The sequence below is a fragment of the Coturnix japonica genome, chromosome 2 (assembly GCF_054131305.1).
Source record: "Coturnix japonica strain WE chromosome 2, WE-NBRP24, whole genome shotgun sequence".
NCBI lineage: Eukaryota > Metazoa > Chordata > Aves > Galliformes > Phasianidae > Coturnix > Coturnix japonica.
In genome coordinates, this window is record NC_140664.1 from 60,238,550 (window position 1) to 60,265,852 (window position 27,303).

Here is a 27,303-nt window from a genome sequence, read left to right on the forward strand (position 1 = left end):
TCATATCCCTGAGCACCACATCCAAACGGCTCTTAAACACATCCAGGGATGGCAATTCAACCCCCTCCCTGGGTAGCCTATTCCAGTACTTGACTACCCTTTCTGTAAAGAAGTGTTTCCTAGCATCCAACCTGAACTTCCCCTGGTGCAACTTGAGGCCATTTCCCCTTGTCCTGTCACTTGTCACCAGTGAGAAGAGACTTGCCCCACTCTCACTGTAAGCACCTTTCAGGTACTGGAAGAGGGTGATAAGGTGTCCCCTCAGCCTCCTTTTCCCCAGACTAAACAGCCCCAGCTTCCTTAGCCTCTTCTCTTAGGGTTGATTTTCCAAGCCCTTCACAAGCCTCGTTGCCCTTCTCTAGACCTGCTCTAGTACCTCTATGTCTTTCCTGTACTGAGGTGCTCAAAACTGAACACAGTACTCGAGGTGAGGCCTCACGAATGCTGAGTACAGGGGTAGGATTACTTCCCTAGTCCTGCTCACCACACCATTACTGATACAAGCCAGGATGCCATTGGCCTTCTTGACCACTGGGCACACTGCTGGCTCATATTCAGCTGAATGTCCATCAACAGACCAAGGTCCTTTTCTGTCTGGGAGCTTTCCAGCCACACCTCCCGAAGCCTGTAGGGTTGCCTGGGGTTGTTGTGACCAAAATGCAGGTCCTGACACTTAGCCCTATTGAAACTCATGCAGTTAACCTTGGCCCATCAATCCAGTCTAACCAGGTCCCTTCGTAGTGCCCTTATTCCTTCTGGCAGATCAACACTCCCCCCCAGGTTGGTGTCATCTGCAAACTTACTGAGGGTGCACTCAATCCCCTCACTGAGATCATCAGTGAAGATGTTAAACAGAAGTGGCCCAAGCACTGAGCCCTGGGGGATGCCGCTCGTGTCTGGCTGCCAACTGGATTCAGCTCCATTGACCACAACTCTTTGGGCCCGTTCATCCAGCCAGTGCTTCACCCAGCGGAGTGTACACCCATCCAGACCAAGGGCAGCCAGCTTTTCCACGTGAATGTTATGGGGGACAGTGTCAAAGGCCTCACTGAAGTCCATGTAGACCACATCAACAGCCTTACCCTCATCCACTAAGCTGGTCACCTTGTCATAGAATTAAATCAGGTTTGTCAGACAGGATCTACCATTCATAAACCCATGCTGACTGGGCCTGATCCCCTGGCTGACTTTTAATTCGTCCATGATTGTTCCCAAGATTATTCGGTCCATAACCTTCCCAGACACTGAGGTGAGACTGATAGGCCTGTAGCTACCAGGTTCATCTTTCCAGCCCTTTTTGAAGATGGGCATCACATTTACCAGCCTCCAATCCACCAGGACATCCCCAGTCAGCCAGAACTGCCAAAAAATGATGGAGAGTGGTTTGGCAACCACATCTGCCAACTCCCTCATCACTCTGGGGTGCAATCCATCCAGCACCATGGACTTGTAAGCATCCAGCTTTCAGAGCAGGTCCAAAACTATCTCATCATGGATCACACAGGGCATAATTTGTTCCCCTTCCCCATCTACCAGTGCAGGGGGCTGTGTTCCCAGGGAGTAACAAGTTTTACTATTAAAGACTGAGGCAAAGAAGGTATTAAGTACCTCATCCTTGGTGACCAAGTTGCCCTCAGCATCCAACAAGGGATGGAGATTCTCCCTAGCCTTCCTCTTGCTGTTGATGTGTTTATAAAAATATTTATTGTTCTCCTTTACCTTAGTGGCCAAGCTCAGTTCTAGCTGTGCTTTGGCTTTCCTAATTTTCTCCCTGCACATCTTCACTACATACCTGTAATCCTCATAAGTAGCTTGCACACTCTTCCTGAGACCATAAACTTTCCTTTTGTTCTTGAGATCCAGCCAAAGCTCTCTGTTCAGCCTGTCCAGCCTCCTTGCCCATTGGCTTGTTTTTTGTGACTTCAGGATGGTCAACTCCCACCTTTAGAACAATTTCCTTAAAGTATTCCCAGCCTTCCTGGGCTCCCACGCTCTCCATAGTTACCTCCCAAGGGACCCTCTTAACCATGGTCCTAAAGAAGTTGAAGTCCATCCTCCAGAAGTCCAAGGTGTCAGTTTTGCTGACTCCCCTCTGTGGTTCAGCAAGGATTGAGAAATCTAGCATCTCATGATTGCTTTGTCCCGGACGGCCTCCAACCTTTACATCCCCCACCAGTCCTTCTCTGTTAACAAACAACAGGTCCAGGATTTTGCTTCCCCTTGTCAGCTCCCTCACCAGCTGTGTCAGGAAGTTATCTCCCACACACTCCAGGAACCTCCAGGACTGTTCTTTGTCAGCTGTATTGTAATTCCAGCAGATGTCTGGGAAGTTGTAGTCCCCCATCAGAACAAGGGGGAGTGACCTTGAGACCTCACCCAACTGTTTATAAAGCATCTCATCCACTTCTTCATCTTGGGTGGGTAACCTGTAGCAGACTCCCACAATTATGTCAGTCTTGTTGGCCTTAGCTTTTATTCTGACCCGTAAGCTCTCAACTCCATCATCACTGTCATTGCTTTCCACACATTCACAGTCTTTTTTAACATTGAGTGCTACACCACTGCCTTTCCTACCTAGCCTGTCTCTTGTGAAAAGTTGGTAGCCCTCAATCACAGCACTCCAGTTGTGGGAATCGTTCCACCATGTTTCCGTGATGGCAACTATATCAAAACTATCCAAACACACAATGGCCTCCAGCTCCTCTTGTTTATTACCCATGATGCATGCATTAGAGTAAAGGCACCCGAGCTTGGCCTCCTTGCAAGTGGCAGCAGCCCTACTACCCTCATGACCACACTCAGGTGTTTCCACAGCCACCAGCCTCACACCAGCCCTTGCTCAGCAACAACTAAAACATTAATGTTGTATCAACATAGTTTTTCTCCTACAGTCAAAACATAGCATCACAACAAACACAATGAAAAAAATCAACTCTGTCCCAGCTGAACCAGAACAGGTTGTATTGTCTTTGAGAAACTTCTTAAGGTTAAAATGAAACATGTGTTCACATGCTTGTGAAAGAAAGGTTTATATATGTTTTTGGTTTTGTGCTAATCAAACTTACTGTGTTTATGATAGTAGAGTAACAAAATTGCCTTCTGTATTAATAGCAGTGCTTACTGTAGGTACCTCTTTGTTTTATTTTTGTTGAGGAGGAAGCAAAAAGTCATAAGGGATCATATAATAGTGAAGGATATTTTTCTTTCATGTTCATTTAGATGAATATCTATCTGTTTACTTTTTCTTTAAATTGTATCTAAGTATGTTGGATTTATTTCTGAACCAGTTTGGTAAGTTTTGCTGATATTATAATGTGAATCTTTAATTCTTTATTTACAGCCAATGCTGATTTCCCGTACAATGGTCAAGCTATAGGAGATGGAGTTAACAGAAACTCTGCTATTATAGGAGGTAGGAAAAATGTCTAATTTCCTAAGAGATTTTGCGGCACAACTGTGAGGCTTAGTTGCACTTGGTGACATATTCAGTCTACGTGCTAAGTGACTTTGGGAAAATTACATTAAAGTAGAAGTTTGTATAATTATGTTCAGGTGATTTGTTCTAGTGAAATGGCTTATTTTCCCTTAGTTTATCCCCTCATACTCAGTTTTAACCACATCAAAATATTCCTATTTTTAATCGAAATAACAAGCATGCTTGTGAGGAACTACTCTTGAATACTTACTTGTGGTAACAGAGTAATTCGTTTATGTTAAATGGCAAGAACATTTTTCCAGTTATATCAGATTCAACATGGATCTGTGGCAAAAACTATTAGTTACACTCTTGACAGAAATAATTCATACCTTGTTTTCTCAGGTTGTGCTACAGCTTATATGTGTGCCTCCGGTGGCACAGTGGTAGGAATGCCGCTTTGCAACACTGGAGTCCTGGGTTTGAATCCCCCCTGTGGCGCAAGTGGTAGAAGTGCTGCTCTGCTACACAGGAGGCTCGAATCCCTGGGGTTGGACTTGATCTCTAAGGTCCCTTCCAACCCGCACGAGACTGTGATACTGTGATATATCTCGCAGTGCCATTCAGAGTGATAAGTTCTCAGGTGATGTGAATTAATGCCACAACTTGGATCTTAAACTAGCATTAAATTGAAGATTTTCAGCCAAGCTGTCTCCAGCTATAAGGATACTGAATAAATTTATGCATACCTACAATTTGCTCTACCCCGTCCCTCTGTACTGAAGTGTTACACCAGAACTCTCCAAAGGCAACTTTGATATTGCAACAAATTCTTTAAAACAAATGTTTTTTTTGTCTTGTAAAGCAAAACTGAGTATAGTAATATGTGCAGTTGAATGGAATTTCTTGTTTCTTTTCCCTGTCCCCGACATAGGATTGTGTTTCCATAACCAGGTTTAGGTCAGTTGCTTTAGTTTTGATTTGTTACATTATTTTTCATTTTTATTTTATTTTTTTATTACTACTTATAACTTTTACTTTATTACTTCTACTTTGGTAACCAACTATAAAGTGAGGATAATATTGCATTCCTCAGAAAATTCAGACCATACCCGTACAATGTGGCTGCCCAACACATCATTTAACATAAGTGTCATAAAATACTGATTACGAGATTTTTTTTAGCTGACAAATGTTGTAATTTCTTCATCATGGATGATACTCTAGTGTCTTCTGTCTCCAAATAGCTGCCCAGCCAACAACATATCCCCATTTCATCCCCTCATTTTAAGGACACAGCATCCTCTGCCTAACAATCAATGAAGCTCACCTCTGTGACTAGGTAAAAGGTAAACTATGGGATGAAAGTCACTAGCAGACTTCCTTCACTTATTATAACATAAATTTTAGAAAAGTGAAAACCAAGCAACTGTGGTGATATTCAGCTGCCCATGTAGTTGTGAACCTCTTTCTTTGTATCAGAATCTGTGGGTGTTCTCCCCGTTAGTGTCATCTTTTCTTTCCTTCTCTGCTCAGGTGTCATTGCTGTAGTGATCTTCACCATCCTCTGCACTTTGGTGTTCCTGATCCGCTACATGTTTCGCCACAAGGGAACCTACCATACCAATGAGGCCAAAGGAGCAGAGTCAGCTGAAAGTGCCGATGCTGCCATAATGAACAATGACCCCAACTTTACAGAGACTATTGACGAGAGCAAGAAGGAGTGGCTTATCTAAGCCCATAGAGAGGGAGCCTGGGATGGAATACAAGCTGGGCCAGGTCAGGACTGGAATGACTCTTGCAGTGGGGAAAGAACATTCTGCGTTGGACGCTTGAGCACACATAAGATCAGCACAACTAGAGGAGCAAGTGACAGGAAAAATCACTGAGACTGGAGGAGAAAAAATCACAAGCATTTAAGAAAAATACTTTTAAACATTTACTTACAGTGAATTGCCCTTCTGTATTCAAACCACTGTAACAAAGAACAGTTTCACAGCCTCAGCATTGGTTAAAATTTTCAATAATAGCTATCTTTTTCTCTGTGTGTTTAGAGGTATTCTAAAGAACAAGAAACAGGGCCTTTTTTTTTCTTATTCTTTTCCTTTTTTCTTTTTTTTTTTTACACTTTTTTAAAAGCTGTTTAAAATGGAAGTTGTTCTGTCCTGGATATAAGTGGCGGAACTTTGTTCTGATGTGTTTTTTCATATCTGGCTACTTCTCCACAGGCTGCTATCAGCCCTGCACCTTCACTGTATCATGCTTCATTTTTGTGGTGTTTAAACAAGTGTTCAGAGCTGGAGGCAGAACTGAGAGTTGAGGAAGAATGCTTAATGCAGCTAAACCTTGCCAGATTTTCAAAATGTCATCGGCTCTTGTAAATCCTGGCAGGATTCATCTTTTTTTGATGCAGATACTTCATTGATTCTGTACGATTATCATCAACAATGTAAAAATACTGTCATTATGACTTCTACTACTACTGCTACTACTTCTACCAGAGAGGATGATCATAAAGCACACCAAAATTATTTTTTATTATTTTGTGAACTCTGAGGGAGGATGGTGCTGTACAAGTCTGTAGACCTGTTCTTGTGTCTTTGGCTAGGGCACTGGTGACCCAAGGCACATGCCAGTCTATATTCAGCTCAGTTTGTGATGTGCCAGTGTGTATATCCTGGACTTAGGCATATGCACTGTAGTAGGAAATTATAGCCAAACTTCATTTGCTTCTGTTTCTTTTTTATAGGCTGTCACAGAAATATTAACTAATACAGTTCTAGTCAATGTATTTAAACTAATGGACTTCACATGATACTTTTTACAGCTTTGGCATAACAATTCATACTTTAAATCAATTTATTTTTATTAATTGCCTTCCGAAGAAAGCCTCTGCTGACGGCATTTGCACAGGCAGAAAATGAAGCAACAGAATTGAAAGTGCTGCCTCAAGAGCAAGTGAAAAACACACGGTGCTAGAATAGACATGCAGATTTAATATGCAGGCTTACCTGAACTATTACTTATTTAAGGCATTTTTAAGAATGTCAAGGAGAGTTCCAAGTGCATCATTTTAGCCCATGTCCCCTCTTAGACAGGGAAGTTGCATATCCCACTTGAGAAGCAGTCCAGAAGTTGTAGAAAGGCAAGGAGGCTGCCTGAAGGCCTTGTATCCCTTGATGGCAACATAAAAGCTGTAGATTGCTCTGTGCAGATACATAGTTCTCCAGGTCTGTTTTCACAGAAATTTAGGGCCTTAATGAGCAATTTTTGCAGTAGAATGGAACAAGGGAGTGAATGTATTGCAAAACATTTCCTGTGTGCTAAAAGAACAGAAGCAACGCCAAGAATTTCCTTTTAAAAGTATTTATGCTTGTAACAGTCTCTGATTTGCTTTATCTTTTAATATTGCTGAGTTTAGTATGCAAAGATTTAATCCATTTTTCTTTATAAGAAGGATTTATTTTTCAAATTTAAATCTGTAATCTACTACACTGACTAGTGCTGGCAACTCTAATTTCTTTATATTTTTGATTGTACTTATACTATTATAGATAATGCTTTAAAATTTAATTTAAAAGAATCACAGAGAGGGAGTAAAATATGTTGAGTCTTACCTGACAAGAAGTTTGCAAGCATAATTTGACAGATAGACAGGGATAAATAGTTTGATTTAAGGCTGGTAGTATAAAGTCATCTGGTGGATTCATCGAACATGTATCAGACCAAATCAAGCCAACCGATTGATTTCTTCCTGCTCGTGGATTTGGAATTAGCATACAAAAAGTTTCAAATAAGATTTACTGTTACTCAGGTAATATTATGTGGCAGAGGTATTCAGGTAAACATGAAAGCTACTTCTGTCATTCTCGTGCTCTACAGTCTTTTGCCTTGCCTCCAGTATCAGCATCTCCCTCTCTTGTGCTTAATTAAATAGATGAGTCACTGATCATGTTTATTTGTGGACATAACATAAATCTCTGACCCTCTGGAGAATATCAGCCTGGGATGACTCTAGCCTGCACCACAGGCTATTCAACAAAATACTTTGGTTGTTCCATGTTGCAATTTCAGATGACTTTCTGTAATTGAAATGGTGTTCTCTTTTCTTCATGATATTCTGTATTTTATTTTAATTGTACTTTGGTCCACTCTGAAAAACATCCTTGCCTACAGCTTCAAGTGAACACAGCATCATTTGCATAGACTGGAATGTAGTTTGCAGAAAAAAATTACCAATCTGAACTTAATGTCTGTGACGGTGATCAAACTCATGTATGAGTTTGAGAATCTGGAGTCCTCTGATGCTAGACAACAAAGTAGCCAAATGCCTTAGCATGGTACTAGAAGGGAAGGATGGCTTGGTCTGTGTTCCTAACCAAGTCCTTGGCCAAGCTTGTTGAATTATGATAAAGGTGTCTGTGGCATCTGTTCACTGACTTTCCAAAAGATTTCCAGTTTATCTCTCAGAACCCTTCAAGCAAGAATTTCTGGAAAACAACCTTCAACTACTGCACATGCAGTAGTTGTAAATTCATGTCTTAAATTTGGAAAGACAGGATTTAAATTTCCTAAATTAAGTTGCATGCATCTTCATCTCTTCCTTGGACACAATGTTTCTCATAAGTAAAGTTCATTAATGCTGTATTAAAATGTTGATGGTGTATTTTCCAGATACAGTTCCTTTCATAACTTTAGAAACTTTCTCAATTAGTTTTTAGAATCCTGCCTCTTATAGTGGATCTTAGTATAAAATTTCATGTCTATCATCCATTCTCTGTGTAATCTTTTCATGACTATGTGAATTCCTCGCTGTCTGTCTTGCATTTAATTTCTGAAAATGTAATAAGCTTAATAATAGGCACTGGCCTACTTTCTGAGCAGGCTCAGAAGTGTAGCTTGCATATTTTTGCTAGCACTGTACTACTTTGAGAATTTCTTCCCCTGTAGGCTGATTATTGGCAACAATATCCATTGTTTATTTCACCCATTTTTATTTGTGCCAGTATTGTTTGACAGGTGCTATCCAAATGCTTATAATGGGAAAATCTGGTGGAGAGTAGAATAATGCTTTTATAAGAACCTGTGTTTTGTGCTTTCCCCCGGGGAACACTAACCTAAGCAGTCACATGCTTTTAGCTGCCTCACCTATCTGAAATGCATAGGAAAATGTTGCTTCTTGCACTTATTGAGCCACCAAAGTGTCCCAGTTGTGTTTCTGAAAGGCTTGTTCCAGTTCCCTTGAAATCAACGGCAAAACTGCCAACAGCTGTGGGAAGTGCAAGACTGGGCAGAAGACTATCAAAGCTGCATTAGCAGCTTTCGGGTCCTCATTCACAACACACAGACCACAGGGAAATGAGTCATGGAGCTCCAGAGAGCCAAGATGCTGAAAAACTAATCAGCTCACCTTTGAGGGGAATTCCACAGTCTAAACTGTTGGTTTTGAATCAAATCTTTCACATATTACTTATTCCGTATTTACTGATTGAAGATTCAAAAGTGTTGCATAGGAATATGCATCTTTAATTGGTACTGGAACAATTCTACATTGTATTTTTCTTATCTTAAACCTTACCTTTACCTTTTATATTTACTGTTGAAGCTAACACTTCAAACATAGTATTTTAATATCGTGCTCTAGCTAGCATGATGGATGTCAAAGGATGGTTATCATAAATATTTTACTAAGATTGACAGAGTGGTGGTGTATATGTATAAGATTATTGTAGTGATGAGAATTTGTTCAAAAAGAGTCTAGTAAATAATTACATTTTAATTAATACTATGTCCTTTAATTGCAGATGCATCTAATTTCCAGGGTATCTGTTGAAATGGGAAGCTATCTCAGTTTGATAAGCAATAGCTTTTAACATGGTTGAACAATGCCACCTACTAGCAAACATGTTAACTCTGGAAGGTTATCATCTTTGAACAGGAGAACCTATATTTTGTTGATCAGATTTTATTGCCTATCGTAATTAAACAAATCTAAAAGCAGAAGCATGTAAATTAGAATTAAAGAAGAAAAACGTGTATGTACACCTAATATCTTAATATCTTCTGTGAATGTCTTTCCTTTTAACTGAAGTTCAGTTAGTAATCAGATTGCTAAGTAAATAAAAAGAAAAAAGAAAAGAAAAAAAATAAGAAAGCAATTCTAAGTAGTTTTAATTAACCTAAAAGCTTTTTCATTGTTATCATTGGCTAATTTTTTCCTTCTCTAGTACCAGAAAATCATTTTGAAAAAGGATACAAGTTGGAGTGGCCTCTTAAAAAAGACTCAAAGTACATGGAAAAAAAGATAAAATAAAGAAGGATTTCACAGCACAGTTGGCAATAAAGAGAGGGTACTGAAACCAGGGATGAATTATTAAAATATGTTCATATTGATTGTGTATCAGACAGCCCTGACTGTGTGTCAGTCAGAATCCTGGGAATCCTGAGGAGGGTAAATCTGTATCTGTTGAAGTGAGCTGTTTTGAAGTCAGCTGTGAACTGAACACAGTTTTGTTGGAATCAAAATGACCGAGCTTCTTCTGATTCCTTTGATAGCAGCAAGCAGTCTAGTGCCACTTCTGCTAATGTTTGTTATTGCCTATTCACAAGAGCTACATACTAAAAATGGCTGGGAGTGGTTTGCCTCCCTGTCCTACCGTAAGCGTCCTTTCCTTTATGAATGTGAGCCTTTTATTGAAATCATTAAGAAAAATATGCATCTAGTTCAACAGACTTGATTTTTTTTTTCTTTTTTTTTTTTTTCATAAACTATATAAGGCTTTATTTTTTTTATGTGCAACATGTTATAAAAGTGCTACATGTAATGCATTTGAATGAGAATATTCTAGGCAAAGATGCAGAGGGTGCAACAACCTCAAGAATTAAAGAGGCTGGGACTATCCTCACTTGTTTCTTTTTCTGCAGTGTGACTTGCCTTAACTACTCCACTCTACTACTACAAAGGCCTGCTTTGTGGGATGTATTATTGTGGCAAGGTCCAGTTATTCCTTGTGTCCATGTTATGACTGTTAGTTTGTACTGCTGTTGAAACCTCTAGAAGTGGATAGAGTCACACATTCTTAAGTAGCGTTTGTCATCTGCATAAGAAAGAAAGACCTAGAGGAAAAAGAAGGGAGCAAAGGTTTAAGCTTAAAACCATTCTGACACTTGTGCACTGTGACAGTGAGCAAATTTGTTTCTTCTTGCTATCACCATGACAGTGAGGCCAAAACCGTATCGGCCTGAAACAAGGCTGTTTTGGATGGTCTACAGCTCTGGAGTAATTGTTGCCCATATGCCATTAAAATATGATGAGTTTAAAAGTTATATGCTAAATTTCTTCAAATCCTTAAGCTTGCAGTACTAGCAGAATCCTTCATTCTTGAAATTCAATGCAATTTTGGAGACAAACTCAGACTTTACAGTATTTCATATGGTACTTTAAGTGACACCTGACTTGGACCTTGTTACCAAAATGCATTTAACAATCTCTAACATTTGTAAATTAAACTCTGACTTTTTCACATAGAAGCAGACTTCTTGAAGCACTGTGCTCAAAATCCTGATTAGGGCCTCCACTTAAGAACCAGGAAGATAAGAGGCAGACAAGTTTTGTTTTTTTGGTTTTTTAAATCAATTTGTGTTAAAAAGGAGAGAAAAAAAAAAAAGAAAAAAAAAAGAAAAAAAAAGTTTCAGTAGATTACTGCACAGGTAATTGTTTCTTTTGACTACTTTTCAATTTTCCAAACATTATATAGAAAAAAGTTAATTAATTTTTCCACGTGGTATAATAAAACACAACGAGAACTGTTTCTGTGAAAAAGAAATTCAGATTAGGATACTCTGCAAATATTCTTAAATCAAGTAACAAACTTAGTTATGTCCTTTCTGTGATGCAGCAGCTTCTACTAATGTGTATATATGCTTCCACTTTTTTCTTGGGTTGTTGTTTTTATTTGTGTGGTTTTGGAAGAAATATCTGGATATGAAACCCTTGAGTCAGCAAAAAAGCAATAACTTTAGGTAACCGAAGTCAGACTGGAGCAGGCTGTACAGAGAAAATTCCCATCCAAACAGCTCTCTCAGATTTAATTTTGGCTTAGGCTAGCAACTGAGTGAGTCAAGTTTGTGTACTTTTTTATCAAGCCATGTGCATGTATGTAAGGTAAATAAAGTTGGTTAGTAAAGACAAGGTAGTTAAACCCTTCACGCTAATGCTCTTTACCTACATCTTGCAGTTAATGTGTTACTAGAACAAACTGGTCTTGGCACAGCCAATAAACCATTCACAAGTTGACCCAAAGCCCATTACTCTGACATTAAGAAATCATTGCTTCTGGTGTTTTCACTTATTTGGGGTTCTAAAAGTCCCTCTCAAAAGTGGCAATGAATTAGCATCCTTAATTTTTATTAGCACAGCTAAGAAAAATGTCATCACCTGTTCTTAAAGAATCTTGTTTTCATTGGACCAGCATATCATGGGAGGAAAAACAAAACAAAAGATAAAAACACCTGCTTCATGCATTTGCAGTTTCTGAGATACTGCACTAAACTGCATTGTAACTCCTACATTGTACTGAATCTGTTAAAATCTCACCCAATTAAGATATGGGATCAAAGTCACTTCTGAATAAAGATTATGGTAGCACTTGATTCCCATCAAGTTACTGAAGCACAGAGAGCGGGCTTTCCACAAATCCTCACTCTTTATCCCTCTCCTGTTCTGTTAAGGAGTATCTTTTATTCTGCTCTAACTCTTCAGTGGCTCAAGACCCATCTGCAGGCTGCACAGGTGTGATATAAATTATCTTCAGTCCTAGTTACCTGTTCTGCTCATTGAGCAGCCAAAGCCTGTGCAGTTCCTCTGACAGAAAACCGTGGTTTGGCATGATATTCCTGAAAGGCTTCAGCTGCTTGGCAGTTTTGCTACCCCATCTGACTAGTGCCAATTAACACTACTGGCAATTATCTGTACTGACCTACATGTGGAATTTAGCCCTAACAGTGCTTAATTTCATGGGGATTAAACAGATTCTCGCCACTACGGAGTGCTTGGGATGTGCTCAGTGTGAAGCTTCTTACTGAAATATATAAATACAGATATAGAAATAAATAGATATTTTTATGGAGATGTTTTATAAGTGGCCTTTACTTTGTGCATGGTAATTATTGCCAAGTTCTTATTATTTAGGAGCTACAGAATGGCTGGTTCTGTAGCAAGTGGGTGCAGATTTGGTTTTGATTTTCATTACTCAGCTATTATTTGCATGGTTTGGTTTGGTTTTGGTCTCGGTATCTTTTTTATTCTCCATGATGGTTTTCTGGCAGGGACACATTGAGCTCAAGAAGGAACTTTTCTTTAAGTCTTTGAGAGGCAGATTGAAGCCATCAGTGCCATGTAACATGACAGAAGCACCTGCTTTGCGCAGCTCATGTTGTTGATCCATCTGAGGACCTTAGCATACATTGTCTTTAAGCAGTCTATTCAGCTTTTCACACTTTGTTGAGGCACTGCTATTTCTCTAGCTTTGCTCAGATATAGCCTCTCAGGCAGCAAAGACAAGGACTTGAGTAAGGATTCTGAATTACATTCAGAAACATAACAGTAACAAAACATTGCCAAAATTGCTACTGAGACAGGCTACTTTACTTTCTCTTTTTTCTTACTCTTTTTTTTTTTTTCCCAGTATCATCAGTATGCCATGTGTACAAGCCTGTAACCTGAGCTCTTGTTTAGAGATAGAAATGTGACTGTGCTTTCCTATCTCACCCCTACTGCTGTAAGGTGGTCTGTACCCAGGACAGGATCAGGGTCATCATCTATCAGGAAAGCTAAGCCAGCCTCCCATACATTCTGTCCAAATCAGCAGGCTGAGAGTCGATCCTATGTTTGTGTGCTTACAAAGCTGGCCCAGGTTTCTGGTGGGTGAACCAAGATGGTGTCTGTCTACAGTTATTCTAGTCAACAGCTTTCTTTCTTGAGTACAACTTTTCCATGGGAAGAGAACGCATAATCGGGATATGACAGTTACCCTATTTAAACAAAAACATGTATATTAAAACAAATACTAATCTGAAAGTATACTGTATCTGAGATTCCTCTGTTATAGACATTTAGTCTACAGATTTATGGCTACATTTGCTATGTTATGCTTGAATAAACATACAATTCATTGAAATACACAAGATTGATAAAAATAATATGATCTCTTTAAAGAGAATAAACTGTTTGTAAATTTATCAAGAGTATAATCTGTTAGGCCTTATTTGAAGTATGTACTGTGGTTTGGTAAAAATACATTAAAAGAGCCTTGCCAGATGAGGACTGCTTTTTTTGAGTGTGTGCATGCATAGATGTTTTTGAATATTTAAATGTTGATCTGCTTTATTATGCAGAGTGCTCTTCAAGTGGCTCCAGGGATGGGACTGGTCATTCTGTTTTTATGAATCACCTGGATAATCTCCCAGTTGGTGCATATGAGCAAAATCTCCCAACTCCAGGTCCAATCCCAGCAGAAGGTAGTTTTCTCTTTGGAAAATTACTGTCCCCCTAAGCAATAGGTTTGTGGCACTGGAAACTGAAGGGGTGGTGAGTGGGGAGGTGAGTGAGGATCCACCTAGGAGGAGGCCCTGGGGTAAGGCGGTCATCCCCATACCTTAAGACTAACTGCCTCTGCCAGGAAAGACAGGAGGATAATTGTGGTAGGTGATTTCCTTCTCAGGGGATCATTGGGCCCCATAGGCAGACCAATCCAACCTGTAGGGAGGAGTGCTGCCTCCCCAGGCCAAGGTTAAGGACATCACCCCAAACCTCCCAAGTCTGGTTTTCTCCTCTGATTACTACCCATTTTGATAGTTGTCATGGTTTTATGGTTTTTATTATTGGTACTCCACATCATAACATCATGTAGTGCACTGGGAGTTAAAGAGTTAATGCTCCAGTTCTCTGGATTGTGGATAGTTCCAGCTATCTGTCTCAGAAGAGAGCTACTACATCTCTCTGAGGACTGTTGGCTATTCCTGCTCAGAGGGAAAGATAAAAACTTGACCTCCCCTTTTTGATCTTCTAGCTCATCTCTGCTCACAGCCATATCTCCTCAGCTTACTTAGAGTAAGACCTTAGGTTTTTGGACACTCTGTCTCACTTTATTTGATTTATTAGTTCCTATTCTAATTATGTTGTATTATAGTGCGTTTTCTTGCATTCTTATTTAGTAAATTATTTTTTTTCTCCTCAGATCATCGCCGTTGTTTTGTCTTTAGGCCTGTCTTGCTCCAATTTATAGGAGTGAAAGGTGGTTCTTTGATATATGTATACCTGGCATGAGATTAAGAAACGATGGTTCAAATGTTGGTCCAACCAGTTTATTACAAATATTAATCAGGGAGATGGGGAAGGGGAGGATGAACACTATTATGATTTAGGGTGATGGGGAAGGGAAGAATGGCAATAGAAAACATAGGAAATAGAAGCAAAGAGTGTCTGTAGGAAGCAAGAGGGAGATAGTTACCAGCATGGATGCAGTGTGGTTTGTAGTTCAGTCATTGGTCTTCAGTAGCAGTGGGTCATCAGGCATTGTTGTTCTGTTGATGACAATGGTGACCATGGTGACAATTTCCAATGGTAGTACCAACTTATTCATAAGTCCAAAGTGGTCAAGTCAGCTCTCTTTGGATTGACAGCTGCTGGCTCTGGGATCTCAGCAGAAACTCCTTTGTTCCCATCTTCCAGGTCTTGCCAGCAGATAAGAGGGAGTAGGGATGCCCACCTGCATCCTGTTTTTCACAGGACACGATGGTATCATTCCCCAATTTTCCCATACCAAGCTGGAGCTATTTAGTCACAGGCCAGATCTTCCACCAGTAAACGCTCCTGAGCACTCTCTTCTGGAGGCAAACAGCTCTGAAGGAAGGTGCTTTCAAATGCCCACAAAGTGATGTTGATTGTCACACAGTAGCATACATCACTTGCCTCCTCCATAAATCAGTGAGAGTCTTATAAAAGAAAATACCTCTGGAAGCAAGCTTTTAGCCACAAAACAAAAAAAAACATTCTCACAAGGCCCATCTTCCTACCCTTTCCCCTTTTCCCCTTTTCCCTTTCCTAGGGCGTGGGTCTGTGGGTCCCCATGCCCTGCTAGTCACAGAACCAGGATGAACCAGCTGAGAAACCATTCCAACATTCTTGGAGGAGAATGCTATTTTTTGGCCCTTATAACAAATCTCTCTCTGCTCTCTGAGAGCTTTATTAGAAAGCTTATCAGTACTGCAGGGTGCTGTAACTGAAACAAGACCTTGATGTCCAGGAGGACTGCCAATATTCTGGGATATTTGTAAAATGTTTGGATACTGCTAGCTTGCTTCTGTAAAGAGTTCTTTTAGAACTGTTTCCAGTGGGAGCTGTTAATTCTGCAGAACTTGTGATTTTTGAAGAGTCTCCCAGTCCCTCCACTGAATCATTTATGTAGCTTTTGAATGTGCATCTGATGATCATGACGATCATGCTGTCAATCTCCCTGAACATAATCCTCATCATTTCATTCAGTATCTGTATCTGTAATACTTTGAGGAAGCCTTCCCCAAAGCGAGAGAATACTGAGTGGCAGGGAGTGTGGAGGCACTTCGTAGAGACATTAGAGAGATGGGCACCCCTGGTGTCACGGAACTTCACTCCTGAACACCTGCAAGATCCTGAGAGCCTAAACAGATACTTGATATATATCTTATTTAGTAAATTAGTTTATTTCTCCTCATATCATTGCTGCTGTGATTGTCTCCCTCTGCTCAGCTCTTGTGAGGACTCATCTGGAGTACTGTGTCCAGGCCTGGGGACCCCTGGACAAGAAAGTCACGGAATCTTGGAGAAGGTCCAGAGGAGGGCCACAAAGATGATCAGAGGGCTGGAGCACCTCCCTTACAAAGACAGACTGAGGGAGCTGGGTTTGTTCAGTCTGGAGAAGTCTACGAGGAGACCTCATTGCAGCCTTCCAGTATTTAAAAATGGATTATATAAAAAGGAGGGGAATCAACTTTTTTACATGGGTAGATAATGGTATAGCAAGGGGGAATGGTTTGAAGCTCAAGGAGGGGAGGTTTAGATTGGATGTGTGGGGGACATTCTTCACAGAGAGTGGTGAGGTGCTGGAACAGACTGCCCAGAGAGATTTTGGTTGCCCTATCGCTGGAGGTGTTCGAGACCAGGTTGGATGAGACCCTGGGCAACCTGGTCTAATACTAGATCTGGAGGCTGGTGGCCTTGCCTGTGGCAGGGGTGTTGGAACTTGATGATTCTTTGGGTCCCTTCCAATCCAAGCAATTCTATGATTCTATGATTGGGGGTGAGGCATGGGGCCCAGCTGAAGTGCATCTGCACCAATGCACACAGCATGGACAACAAACAGGAGGAGCTGGAAGCCATTACAATGTGGCAGGCAAACTATGACTATTGCGAATATGGAAGCATGACAGGATCACTCCCATGAGGGCAGTGCTGCACTGGATGGCTACAAGCTCTTCTGAAGAGGTAGACAAGGAAGGAGAAGTGGTGGTATGGTTCTTTATCTTAGAGATTGCTTTGATGTTGTTGAGCTTGGAGCTGGGAATGATAAGGATGGATCTCTATAGGTAAGGATCAGGGGGAGTGCCAATAAGGTGGATGTGCTTGTGGAGTTCTGTTATAGACTGTCTTACTAGACACATGAGCTGTTCTATGAACAGTTGGCAGAAGTTGGACAGTCACCAGCCCTTGTTCTCATGGGGGACTTCAACTTTCCTGATACATACTGGAAGTACAGTACAGCACAGAAGGAGCAGTCTACAAGGTTTCTAGAGTGATTGGAAGTTAACTTCCTGATGCAGCTGGTAAGATAACCTACCAGGGAGGTTCCCCGTTAGACTTGCTTTTCAGAGAGAAGGACTGGTTGAAGATGTGGAGGCTGGGAACTGTCTTGGACAGAGTGACCATAAAACGATAGCATTCTCAATTCTTGGTGAAATCTGGAGTGGGGCAGCAAAACTGCTATCTTGGACTAACAGAGGGCAGACTTGAAGTGTTCAGGACACTGGTAGGGAGAGTTCCTTGGGATTCAGTCCTGAAGAGTAAAGAGTCCAGGAAGGCTGGTAGCTCCTCAAGAAGGAATTCTTAAAGGTACTCTGGCTATTTCCCTGTGCCATAAGATGAACTTGTACGGAAGAAGGTTGTTTATCTTTTCCTGAGGCTCCAGGAGAAAAAGAGCATCTTCTTTCTGTGGAAGAAGGGATGGGCAACTTGGGGAAAGTACAAATAAGTTCTTAGGATATGTAGGGAGAAAATTAGGAAGGCAAAAGACCATGTGGTGGAAGAAGTGATAAGCCAAGATGCTTTCCATCATCCCTCAGAGTTCCTGTTGAATCAGAGAGATCCCAGAGAACTAGAGGTTTGCCAGCATGACTTCCATCATGCTGGCAATCATCAAAGAAAGATCATAAGGAAAATCCAGGGAACTACAGGCCTGTTAGCCTGACCTTGGTACCAGGTAAGATTATGTAGCAGATCATCTTGAGGGAGATCACACTGCATGTGCTGGACAACCTGGGGACAAGGTCTAGCCAGCACAAGTTTATGAATGGCAGGTCCAGCTTCCCAAGAGTGATCTCCTTCTATGATCAAGTGATGGGGCTGGTGGATGAGGGAAAGGCTATTGACATCATCTACCTAGTCTTCAGCAATTAAAATGCAAGATTCTCCTTGAGATGCTGATAGCCTGTGTCTTGGACAGGTACACTCTTCACTGGGTAAAGAACTGGCTGGAGAGCCAGGTACTGGTGAATGTAGTTAAATCCAGCTGGTGACTGGTCACAAGTGGTGTTCCCCAGGGGTCAATATTGGATCCAGTTCTGCTCAGTATCTTAATTGATTACTTGGATGAGGGCATTGAGTGCACCCTCAGTAAGTTTGCATATGACAGCAAGTTGGTAGGAAGTGTTCATCTGCCTGGGGGTAGGAATGCCCTGCGGAATGATATGGATGGGCTGAATAGCTGGGATGTGGTCAATGGGATGAAGGTCACCGAGACCAAATGCTGGGTCCTGCGATTTTTCCTCAACAACCCCAGGCAGTGCTACAGGCTTGGGACAGAGCAGAAGAATGTGTAGAGGAAATGGACCTGGGGGTACTGGTAGAGCTGGACAGGAGCCAGGAGCACATCCAGGTGGCCAAGAAGGCCAATGGCATCCAGGCTTTTATCAGAAATAGTACTGCCAGTAAGAGCAGAGAAGCGATCATCCCTTTGTACTCAACCCTGGTGAGGCCACACCTCAAGTACTGCCATCAGTTTTGGGCCCCTCACTACAAGAAGGACACTGAGACCCTGGAACATGTTCAGAGAAGGGCAACAAAGCTGGTGAAGACTCTGGAGCATCGGCCTTATAAGAGGCAGCTGAAGGAGATGGCATTGTTTGGCTGGGAGAGGAAGAGGCTCAGGGGTGACCTTATTGCTCTCTGCAACTATCTGAAGGGAGGCTGTGATGAGGTGGGTGTTGGCCTTTTCTCACTTGTAGCCAGAAATAAGACTAGAGGGAATGGCTTCAAATTGTGCCTGGCTTCAAGTTGGATATCAGGAAATACTTCTCCAAGAGAGTTGTCAGGCACTGGAACGGGCTGCCCGGGAAGGTAGTGGAGTCACCTCCAGGTGTTAAAGAAGCATTTAGATGTTGTCCCAAGGGACATAGTTTAGTGGGAAATATTAGGCATAGGTGGATGATTGGACTGGATGATCTTAGATGTCTTTTCCAACCTTGATGATTCAATGTAAACCAATTATCAAAGGGGGAAATAGTTGCCATATCCACATCCTTAGCAGGAGTTCTAGGACTGACCGTTCACAACCATGAGCAACTTTCCATGGTTGCTTTCACCTTTGCTAGAAGAGTTAATTTTACATCCCAGATTCTTGCAGACTTAAGTAAGAAATCAGGAGAAATCAGACCTGAGATTTTTCAGTATAGAGCTACTACTGGTTATCTGTTAGTGACACACAATCATGTGTTTTATGAATTTGAAGGCATTATTTTAGTATTATTGATACTTCCCAGTTGGTAGAAGAGGAAACTGAGAACATTTAATGTGAAGTCCTAAACAAGATGACAGTGAATGGCTCACTTGTTTTCTCCAGTCACTGGAACTACCCAGCTGGGTAGTTCGTCTGGCAAAGATTGGAACCATGTTATCGATGGGGATTTGCTTTTTGATTATAGATAGAGGGCTAGTAAGATGTGTGATAAGTTGTGCACTCTCTGCTCTTTCAGAGATTGCTGGGGAACAGAAGGTAGCGGTGCTAAGGCATACATCTGCACCCAGCACAACACAGGAAGAAATAATAAAGGCTAGGCTAAAAAAAGTTTGCAAGGACAACAAAATGATAAAAAGAGTAAAAGGGTGAATTGAGATTAAAAAAAAAAAAAAAAAAAAAAAAAAAGTTTTACAAACAAGATGGCCTTGCAAACAAAATTATCTGTGCAGAAGACTGTGCACAAGAGGTTCTTGCTCTCAGACTTGTGCAGAAGCTTGCAGATTCCTTCCCACTTGGTGAAAACACACCCTCACCAAATAATGTTTCAGTTACAAAGGTCTATAGACGACTTGAACCTATGAACTTTGGACTTACTGAACAGGCCTAATGGCTAATTAATATTTACTTCTCCTCCCTGAGCAGCATGAATTTGGAGTTAATTACACATACAATGCATGATATGAATGGGATTCACATGCAAGAGGAAACATGTATTAGGTGGACCAGGAAGTCCATAACCTCTGTGTACTGCAGCCAATGTGGAAAGGACAAAGGACAGTGTGGCTGGGAAGCCAGGATAAAACCCCTCATATTTTGACAGATCATACCAGGATAAAACCCCTCATATTTTGACAGATCATACCAGGAAATGCCCCCAGTAGACTGACCCTTTATTTGAATAAAGAAAGCTAAAGGCTTATCTCTGTCTCTTTTTGGGATAAAGATAATTAAGCAAGCCTGCTTGAGCAAAATTTTTCCCAACAGATGGTGATTACAAGGTATGTAGATAGCACTATATACTCATGATATTCATTAGAATAGTCTCTGAGCTGCCAACCATTTGCAGTTTAAGGACTTTCATGGTCTGGATTGCTTTTATACACTTAGTTATCTCTTCCCTATCTACTTGTTGCGTGCTTGTGCAAAGGAAGTAGTATCTCCTTACCACTCTGGTTCTTCCAAAACAGTGAGTTGATGCTCTATTGAAATAAATAAATAAATAAACAACTACTAGCAAATGAGCAAGAGGGTTTTTTGGGTTTTTGTTTGTTTTTAATCTCTGCTTGCTACTGAAACAATCTCATCATGTCATAAAACATAGATGCAGAAGAAAATATTCAGATCTGATTTGTACTCTGTCCCAGTCCCAATTACATCACTGTATTTGCCTGTAGAGATTTGCTGCATTTTATAATGATACACTGTGGACTGAATCTGTAGCCCTGATGCCCAGATAAATCTGCAGCCCTGTGTAAATTTATTTCTGAACAGCGTTCCCTGCCAGTGTTTAACAAGATTGGCAGCTTGATTCTATGTGATGTGTGTACATAGGTATTACATTTAATCTGTGAGTTCCTCATCTACTATGTCCACAGATAGTCATGTTTCTTATAAGAGATACAGGCAAACATTGCTTCCTGCAGCTGACTGCTGATATTTCCATGATTAAAGAGAGCTAGCATAGCAGCTACAGCCACAGATTTGGGGCACTGTGTGCAGTGCTGTGTGCAGCCCAGGGTGGGGCTCCTGATTTTCAGTGTGGGAGCAGAGTGGAGATGTAGCACAGACAGGACTAGGGTGCTCCCTGTTTGGAGACAAAAGGGGTGACAGAAAGGAAAGTCCCAAGAGAGGCTTGGTCAGGTTTGTTGTAACCCAAAAGGGTCTGGAAAGTATTTTAACAGAGAAGTAGTTTGAAATAAAGGAGCTGGTGTGGGAAGGCAATGCATGCATAGGAAATCTGCTTTATTTCTTCTCTAAATCACCCATCAAACATGGGAGGATGTTTTTTGGTTTTGTTTTTGTTTTTTATTTTCCTTTGTTTTCAGAAACTTCCTTGCACTAGTTTGATTTAAAATGAAACCTAGCTGTGAAACTGGAAGCACCTTCGGAATACTCATGTCAACTAAGAATTAAATGCAACAATACTTCCCACTCCTGGCTGGATATCTGTGCAGATCCCACATAAACCACAGTTATGGTTTAGCCCAGCAGGCAGCCATGCATTGCACAGTTGTTTGCCCACTACACCTTCCCAGTGGTATAACGGAGAGAACTGGGAAAAAATAAAGTAGAACTTGTAGGATTGAGATAAAAGGATGGGGAAAAGAATAATAGTAATAGTAATGATAATAATAATATATGTATTTATAAATGCTCACCACCTGCCTAGTGATGCTCAGCCACTCCCTGAGCAGTAGCTGGCCCCCAGTCAACTTCCCACAGTTTTTAAATGTTTATTTTTGCATTGTGTCATATGATATGGGATATTCTTTTGGCCAGTTTAGGTTAGCTCCCACAGCAAAGACGTAACACCATACAAGACAACACGGAGAAAAAAACAACAGGACAACCAGAAAGATTTCTTCAAACCATGACATTTCTGGATTACTTTACCTCAAATTACCTCTGTGATGTTTTACAAAGTATTCCTTCAGAGATGTCTTCCACAGGTAGGATTTTAGCTCACCTTGGTGACTAGGCTTGATTGAACATTACAGTGTCGCTGCTTTAAAATATTTAGAAAAAAAGGAAGAGCAACAAAACCATAAAATTAGTGGGATATTTTACCTTGTTTTTGTGAAACTAATGCATTGGTATAGTTAAATGGAAGTAGCTGCAATTCCTAGTGAGCTCTCAAGGTATTTCTCAGAGATTTTTGATGAAATCTTACTCCTTCTGTATTTCACCCTTGAAAATAATTGTTCACAAATGTACCTTCTTTCAAAATGAAGTGCCATATAATAATAAGGTATGACTGTGAAGGTAATAAGGCACGATTGTGAAGCAAGGGATACTTCTTCCTTGGGTAAAACAGGACTTATATGTGGGAATACAAGAAAAGCTGTTCAGAGCAGCAGCTGTGGAGCAAGATAGACAGCATGAGAACCAAGGACACCTCTAGAAGGAGAAGAAGGGACTCACAGCTCTGATTGGATATGTGCCTGCATGGACAGTTGAAAAGTGTTTTGTAGAAGGCTCTGTTGACAAGTAAAGGTGGTTGGGAAAGTTGTAAGGGTGGATGGGAAAGCTAGAAAACTTGTGAAGGTATATAAGGGATGTGAGAACTTGCAATAAACGATTTGGATTGTTCACATCTGAGTCCATGCCTCAAACGCTGCACTTATAAAAGTCTGGGAATGAGATGTGATTAAATTTTTGAGTTGAATATCTGGTTGTAACCCTAAATAACCCAGAATCACAGAATCACAGAATCACAGATTCTGTTTGCAGATAGTTTATTTATGTTGACTGAAAATGGTGTCACAAATACACACACAAAAAGAAGACTTAAAAAAAATATTTTTTTGCTATCTTGAAACCTGTTTTCAAATTTCTTTGTCAAAATGGAAAGCAAGGCTGCCTATTTTTCATTGTTCTCAGGACTGTGTTTAGCCAGTGTATTAAAATGCATACAATAATTTTTTATTTTTAAATTAACTTGAGTTGGCACTGCACTGTGCCCTCTCTGTATTTTGGTTTCAGTGCAGCCAGTGCCAGTTGCACACCAATGTCTGATTATTGCTGAGCGATGGGTATGAACCAAGGCCTGGGCTGGGTGGGGCAGAGCTGCCACCATAATGGTGTGACAGCAATATGCAAATTACATTACTAATTGTGCCAGGCTGCACTCAGTGTGGCTGGCATCTCAGTATCACTGAGACAATCTGCTTGCAGAAAAGATTTGCTGTAATGCTGGGTGTGTCAGACCACAGCACCAACACATAGGTTTTCCTTAACATCATGCAAGCATTTGATCACTGTATGAATAAGCAGCATCACAAGATAGATGAGCATTACAACTTCAGCCACAGAAAAAGAATCAGGTTGGTTTGGCCATCTTTCTGGATTTATTGTGGCTGTCAGAGTGCATCAACTAAGTATCTCTGTGTTACAAGGACCTCAGCAGAGTCAAAGTGCATATGGTGTCGCAGATGGAAGCAACATTCCCTCCAGATTGCCAGGAATACAGAAAAGCTCCTTGAAAGGGAAATTTAAAAATGCAAATTGAAGAACAATAGTTTGTTTTGATTTGGTGGTTTTTTAAGCAGTAAATCCAGTCAAAAGCAACAAACAAACATGTGGCTTGTTTTCCCAGTTGCGTTGTAAATTCTTACAAAGGTAGAACTTTGGTCTGAGCTGCTGGGAGAAAGGGCTGCATTTTGGAGCTTTCCCATGCCTAAGAAAAAACCCAGCAAGATCCTTTGGAGCTTAGTGCCCACTTGCAGCATTACATATCCTGGCCAGAATAAACAGCCAGGCACAGTGCAGAAACGGAAAGGACTGACAAGCTCACCCTGTGGACTCATACTGGGACACTGCACAGCTACAGAAAGGTGGGACTCTTCATCCAGAAAATGAGGTCTCCAGAGATGTATGTACTTCCTTCCCATACGGGCAGGAAGTATACAAACCAGCAGCGAGGTGATTTTCCACCTCTACTCTGCTCTCATGAGGCCCCATCTGGAGTACTATGTCCAGGCCTGGGGCCCCCCGTACAAGAAAGACAGTGAGTTGTAGGAGAGGTTCCAGAGGAGGGCCACAGAGATGATCAGAGGGCTGGAGCACCTCCCCTATAAAGACAGGCTGAGGGAGCTGGGTTTGTTCAGGCTGGAGAAAAGAAGGCTACGGGTTGACCTAATTGCAGCCTTTGAGTACCTAAAGGGAACCTATAAACAGGAGGGGAGTCAACTCTTTGAAAGGGTAGATAATAACAGGACCTTTGGAAAGGTTTGAAGTTGAAGCAGGGAAGATTCAGGTTGGATATCAGGGAGAAGTTGTTTACTATGAGAGTGGTAAGGTGCTGGAACAGGTTGCCCTGAGAAGTTGTGCATGCCCCAACCCTAGAATTGTTCAAGGCCAGATTTGATGGGGCCCTGTACAGCTTAGTCTAGTACTAAATGTGGAGGTTGTTGGCCCTGCCTGTGGTGGGGGAGCACTTGGGTCATTCTGTGCGTATTGTGTGTGTGTACCCAGAGAGGAACAGAAACTTCAAACCACCAAATTCTCTCATAATCACAGAGTCCTCTGATTCTGTAGGGTTTGTAAGACACCTACAGAGTTCCAGTGCTCCATCACTCTAGCAGTAAATAGGTTATTCATTGCATTAACATAGATCTTCCTGCGTTCCAGTTTCTATCCATTGCCCCTTGTTCTACAGCTGCTCACCACCAAAATGTCTCATCAACTTGACTACCGCACTTTAGATATTTATATGCAGTTATGTGAGCCTCTCTCAGCTGTCTCTTCTCCAGACTGAAGAATTCCAGATCTCTCAGCCTTTCCTGATAAGGGAGATGCTCCAGGCCCTTAATCATCTCTGTTACCCTCCACTGGACTTATTCTAGGAGATTCCTTGCCTTTTTTGAGCCAGGGAGCCCAGAACTGAACACAATATTCCAGGTGTGGACTCACCAGGGCAGAGTAGCAGGGAAAGATCACCTTCCTCAACTTGCTGGCCACGTTCTTTTTAATGCATCCCAGGATGGTGTGGGCCTTCTTGTCCACAAAGGCACACTGCTGGCTCATGTACAACTTGCTGTCAATCAGAACAGTCACATCCTTCTCTGCAAAGCTCTTCTCCAGTAGGTCAGCCACTAACCTTGATTGATACGTGTGGAGCAGAAGGGCAAAAACTCACTTGATCTTGATTTTCAGTACGAATACAGACCATGAAAGCGGGGCCTCATGTTCCTTCCAACTTCTTCAAGATTCTTCACTTGCACTTGTTGAACCTCATCAGTCAACTCACCAGTTTGTCTTGGTCTTGTTGAATGGCAGCACAGCCTTCCAGTGTGTCCGCCACTCCTCCCAGCTTTGTATCATCAGCAGACTTGCTGAAGATGGACTCTATCCATTAATCCAGGTTACTGATGAAGATGTTGAACGATACCCAACCTCGCGCTCACCACTTTGGAGCACTGCTATTTACAAGCCTCTAACTAGATTCTGTTCCACTGATGAAAACTGTCTGAGCTCTGCTAGTCAGCTGGTTCTCAATCCACCCCACGGCCCACTCATCTATCCTTCCCCTTCTAAGTTTAAAACAGGATGTTGTGGGAAACAGTGTTATATACCTTGCTGAAGAAAAAAATAGTGCAAAGTGATGTTTGTTATATAATGAATGCATGAAGCATTCTGTCAGCAGCTGTGGTAGAAGCCAAAGAGTAAGAAGAGGAAGCAGAAAACAGAGATCAAGCAAAGGTACCATTCTGTTTTAGACACTTCTTCCATGAGTTTGTACTTATTCTTGTAAACAACACCCTCTCTAAAGGTTGATAGAACAAAATAAATTATCTCAGGCATATATTACTGGCAATACGTTGTAGAGAATCTGTGATAAAGGCTAGTTCTTTGGCTGGCTAGGAGTATTTTCATCTGTCTAGGTCTTGTAGTAGTCTTGAAAGATGCAGCTGGAGGATAAGATGGAGAAAGAAGACATCTTTTTACACATGGAGTTAAAAAGATGGGTAGTAAAACTGGAAATGGCACAGTGAAACCACGAAACCCTGGAAATTCTATATTAAAATTTGTCTTCAGTCTATGTTTGGAGCTGTTGGAGTTGTTGAAGCAGGTCCAGAGGAGGGCCATGAATATAATCAGAGGGCTAGAGCACTTACTCTATGAGGACTGGCTGAGAGAGACTCTGAGGAGACCTTATACCAGCCTTCCAGTACCTGAAAGGGGACCTACTGGAAAGCTGGAGATGGACATTTTATAAGGGCATGCAGTGACAGGGCAAAAGGAAATGGTTTCGAACTGAAGATGGTAGACTTAGACTACATATTTGGAAGAATTTCTTCCAAATTCTTGGAAGAGTGGTGAGACAGTGGAACAGGTTGCCCAGAGATGATGTGGGTGCCCCCTCCCTGGAAGCATTCAAGGCCAGGCTGGATGGGGCTCTGAGCAACCTGGTCTAGTCAGAGATGTTCCTGCCTATATGCCTATAGCAGGAGGGCTGGAAGTAGACAGTCTTAAAGATCCCTTACAACCCAAACCATTCTATGATTCTATGATTTGTTTCTTAGCTTTTTTTTTTTTTTTTTTTTTTTTTCTTTCCAGTATCTGAAGTCAAACATCAAATAAATGGAATTTTCTGGTTTAAATGCTTAGTTAAGAAACCATTTTTTTGTGTGTGTGTGTAAATGTATGTTTTTATATTAATATAAAATTATTTAAAGCAAGTTAACCTAAAGAGTGCCATCTGCTGCTTATAAAAATGAGTTACATTTCAGCAAAGATGGATGGTGGGTGTGGTTTCCTGCATGAAGTTGTCTTTGTGGTATAAGGATGGTATGTATCTCAGACAGTTTTAATTCCTTCCTGGAACTAACCCAAAGCTGGGAGATTGGCTGCACAGAACAGCAGTCCCAAAATCACTCCAGCTCTTCTCTCAACGAATTTGAAAAAGACCATGTGTGGGTTTTGTTTTGTTTTGTTTTGTTTTGTCTTGTTTTTGTTGTTGTTGTTGTTGTTGTTTGGTTGGTTGGTTGGTTTGTATTTTTCCCCTTTAAAGCTAATAATGAGTTTATAATTGCGCGGCAGGATTAAATTATCACTAAGAACCTTTTATGTGCACCACGAACCAGCTTGCATGTGAGAAGGAAGATTTCAACACTGCTG

General features: G+C 41.2%; 1 protein-coding gene across 3 annotated transcripts in view; it reads left to right on the plus strand.

The window, feature by feature from the left end:
• Window positions 1–13,736, plus strand: part of CNTNAP2 (contactin associated protein 2) — a 568,010-nt gene extending 554,274 nt beyond the window's left edge. For all 3 annotated transcript variants that reach the window (XM_085539942.1, XM_015854925.3, XM_085539944.1), the window contains 2 exons: window positions 3,341–3,412; window positions 4,952–13,736. In XM_085539942.1, the coding sequence (XP_085396068.1) occupies window positions 3,341–3,412; window positions 4,952–5,151 (272 nt within the window). In that variant the 3' untranslated portion in view covers window positions 5,152–13,736. The remainder of the gene's footprint in view (window positions 1–3,340; window positions 3,413–4,951) is intronic.
• Window positions 13,737–27,303: the final 13,567 nt, after the last annotated feature.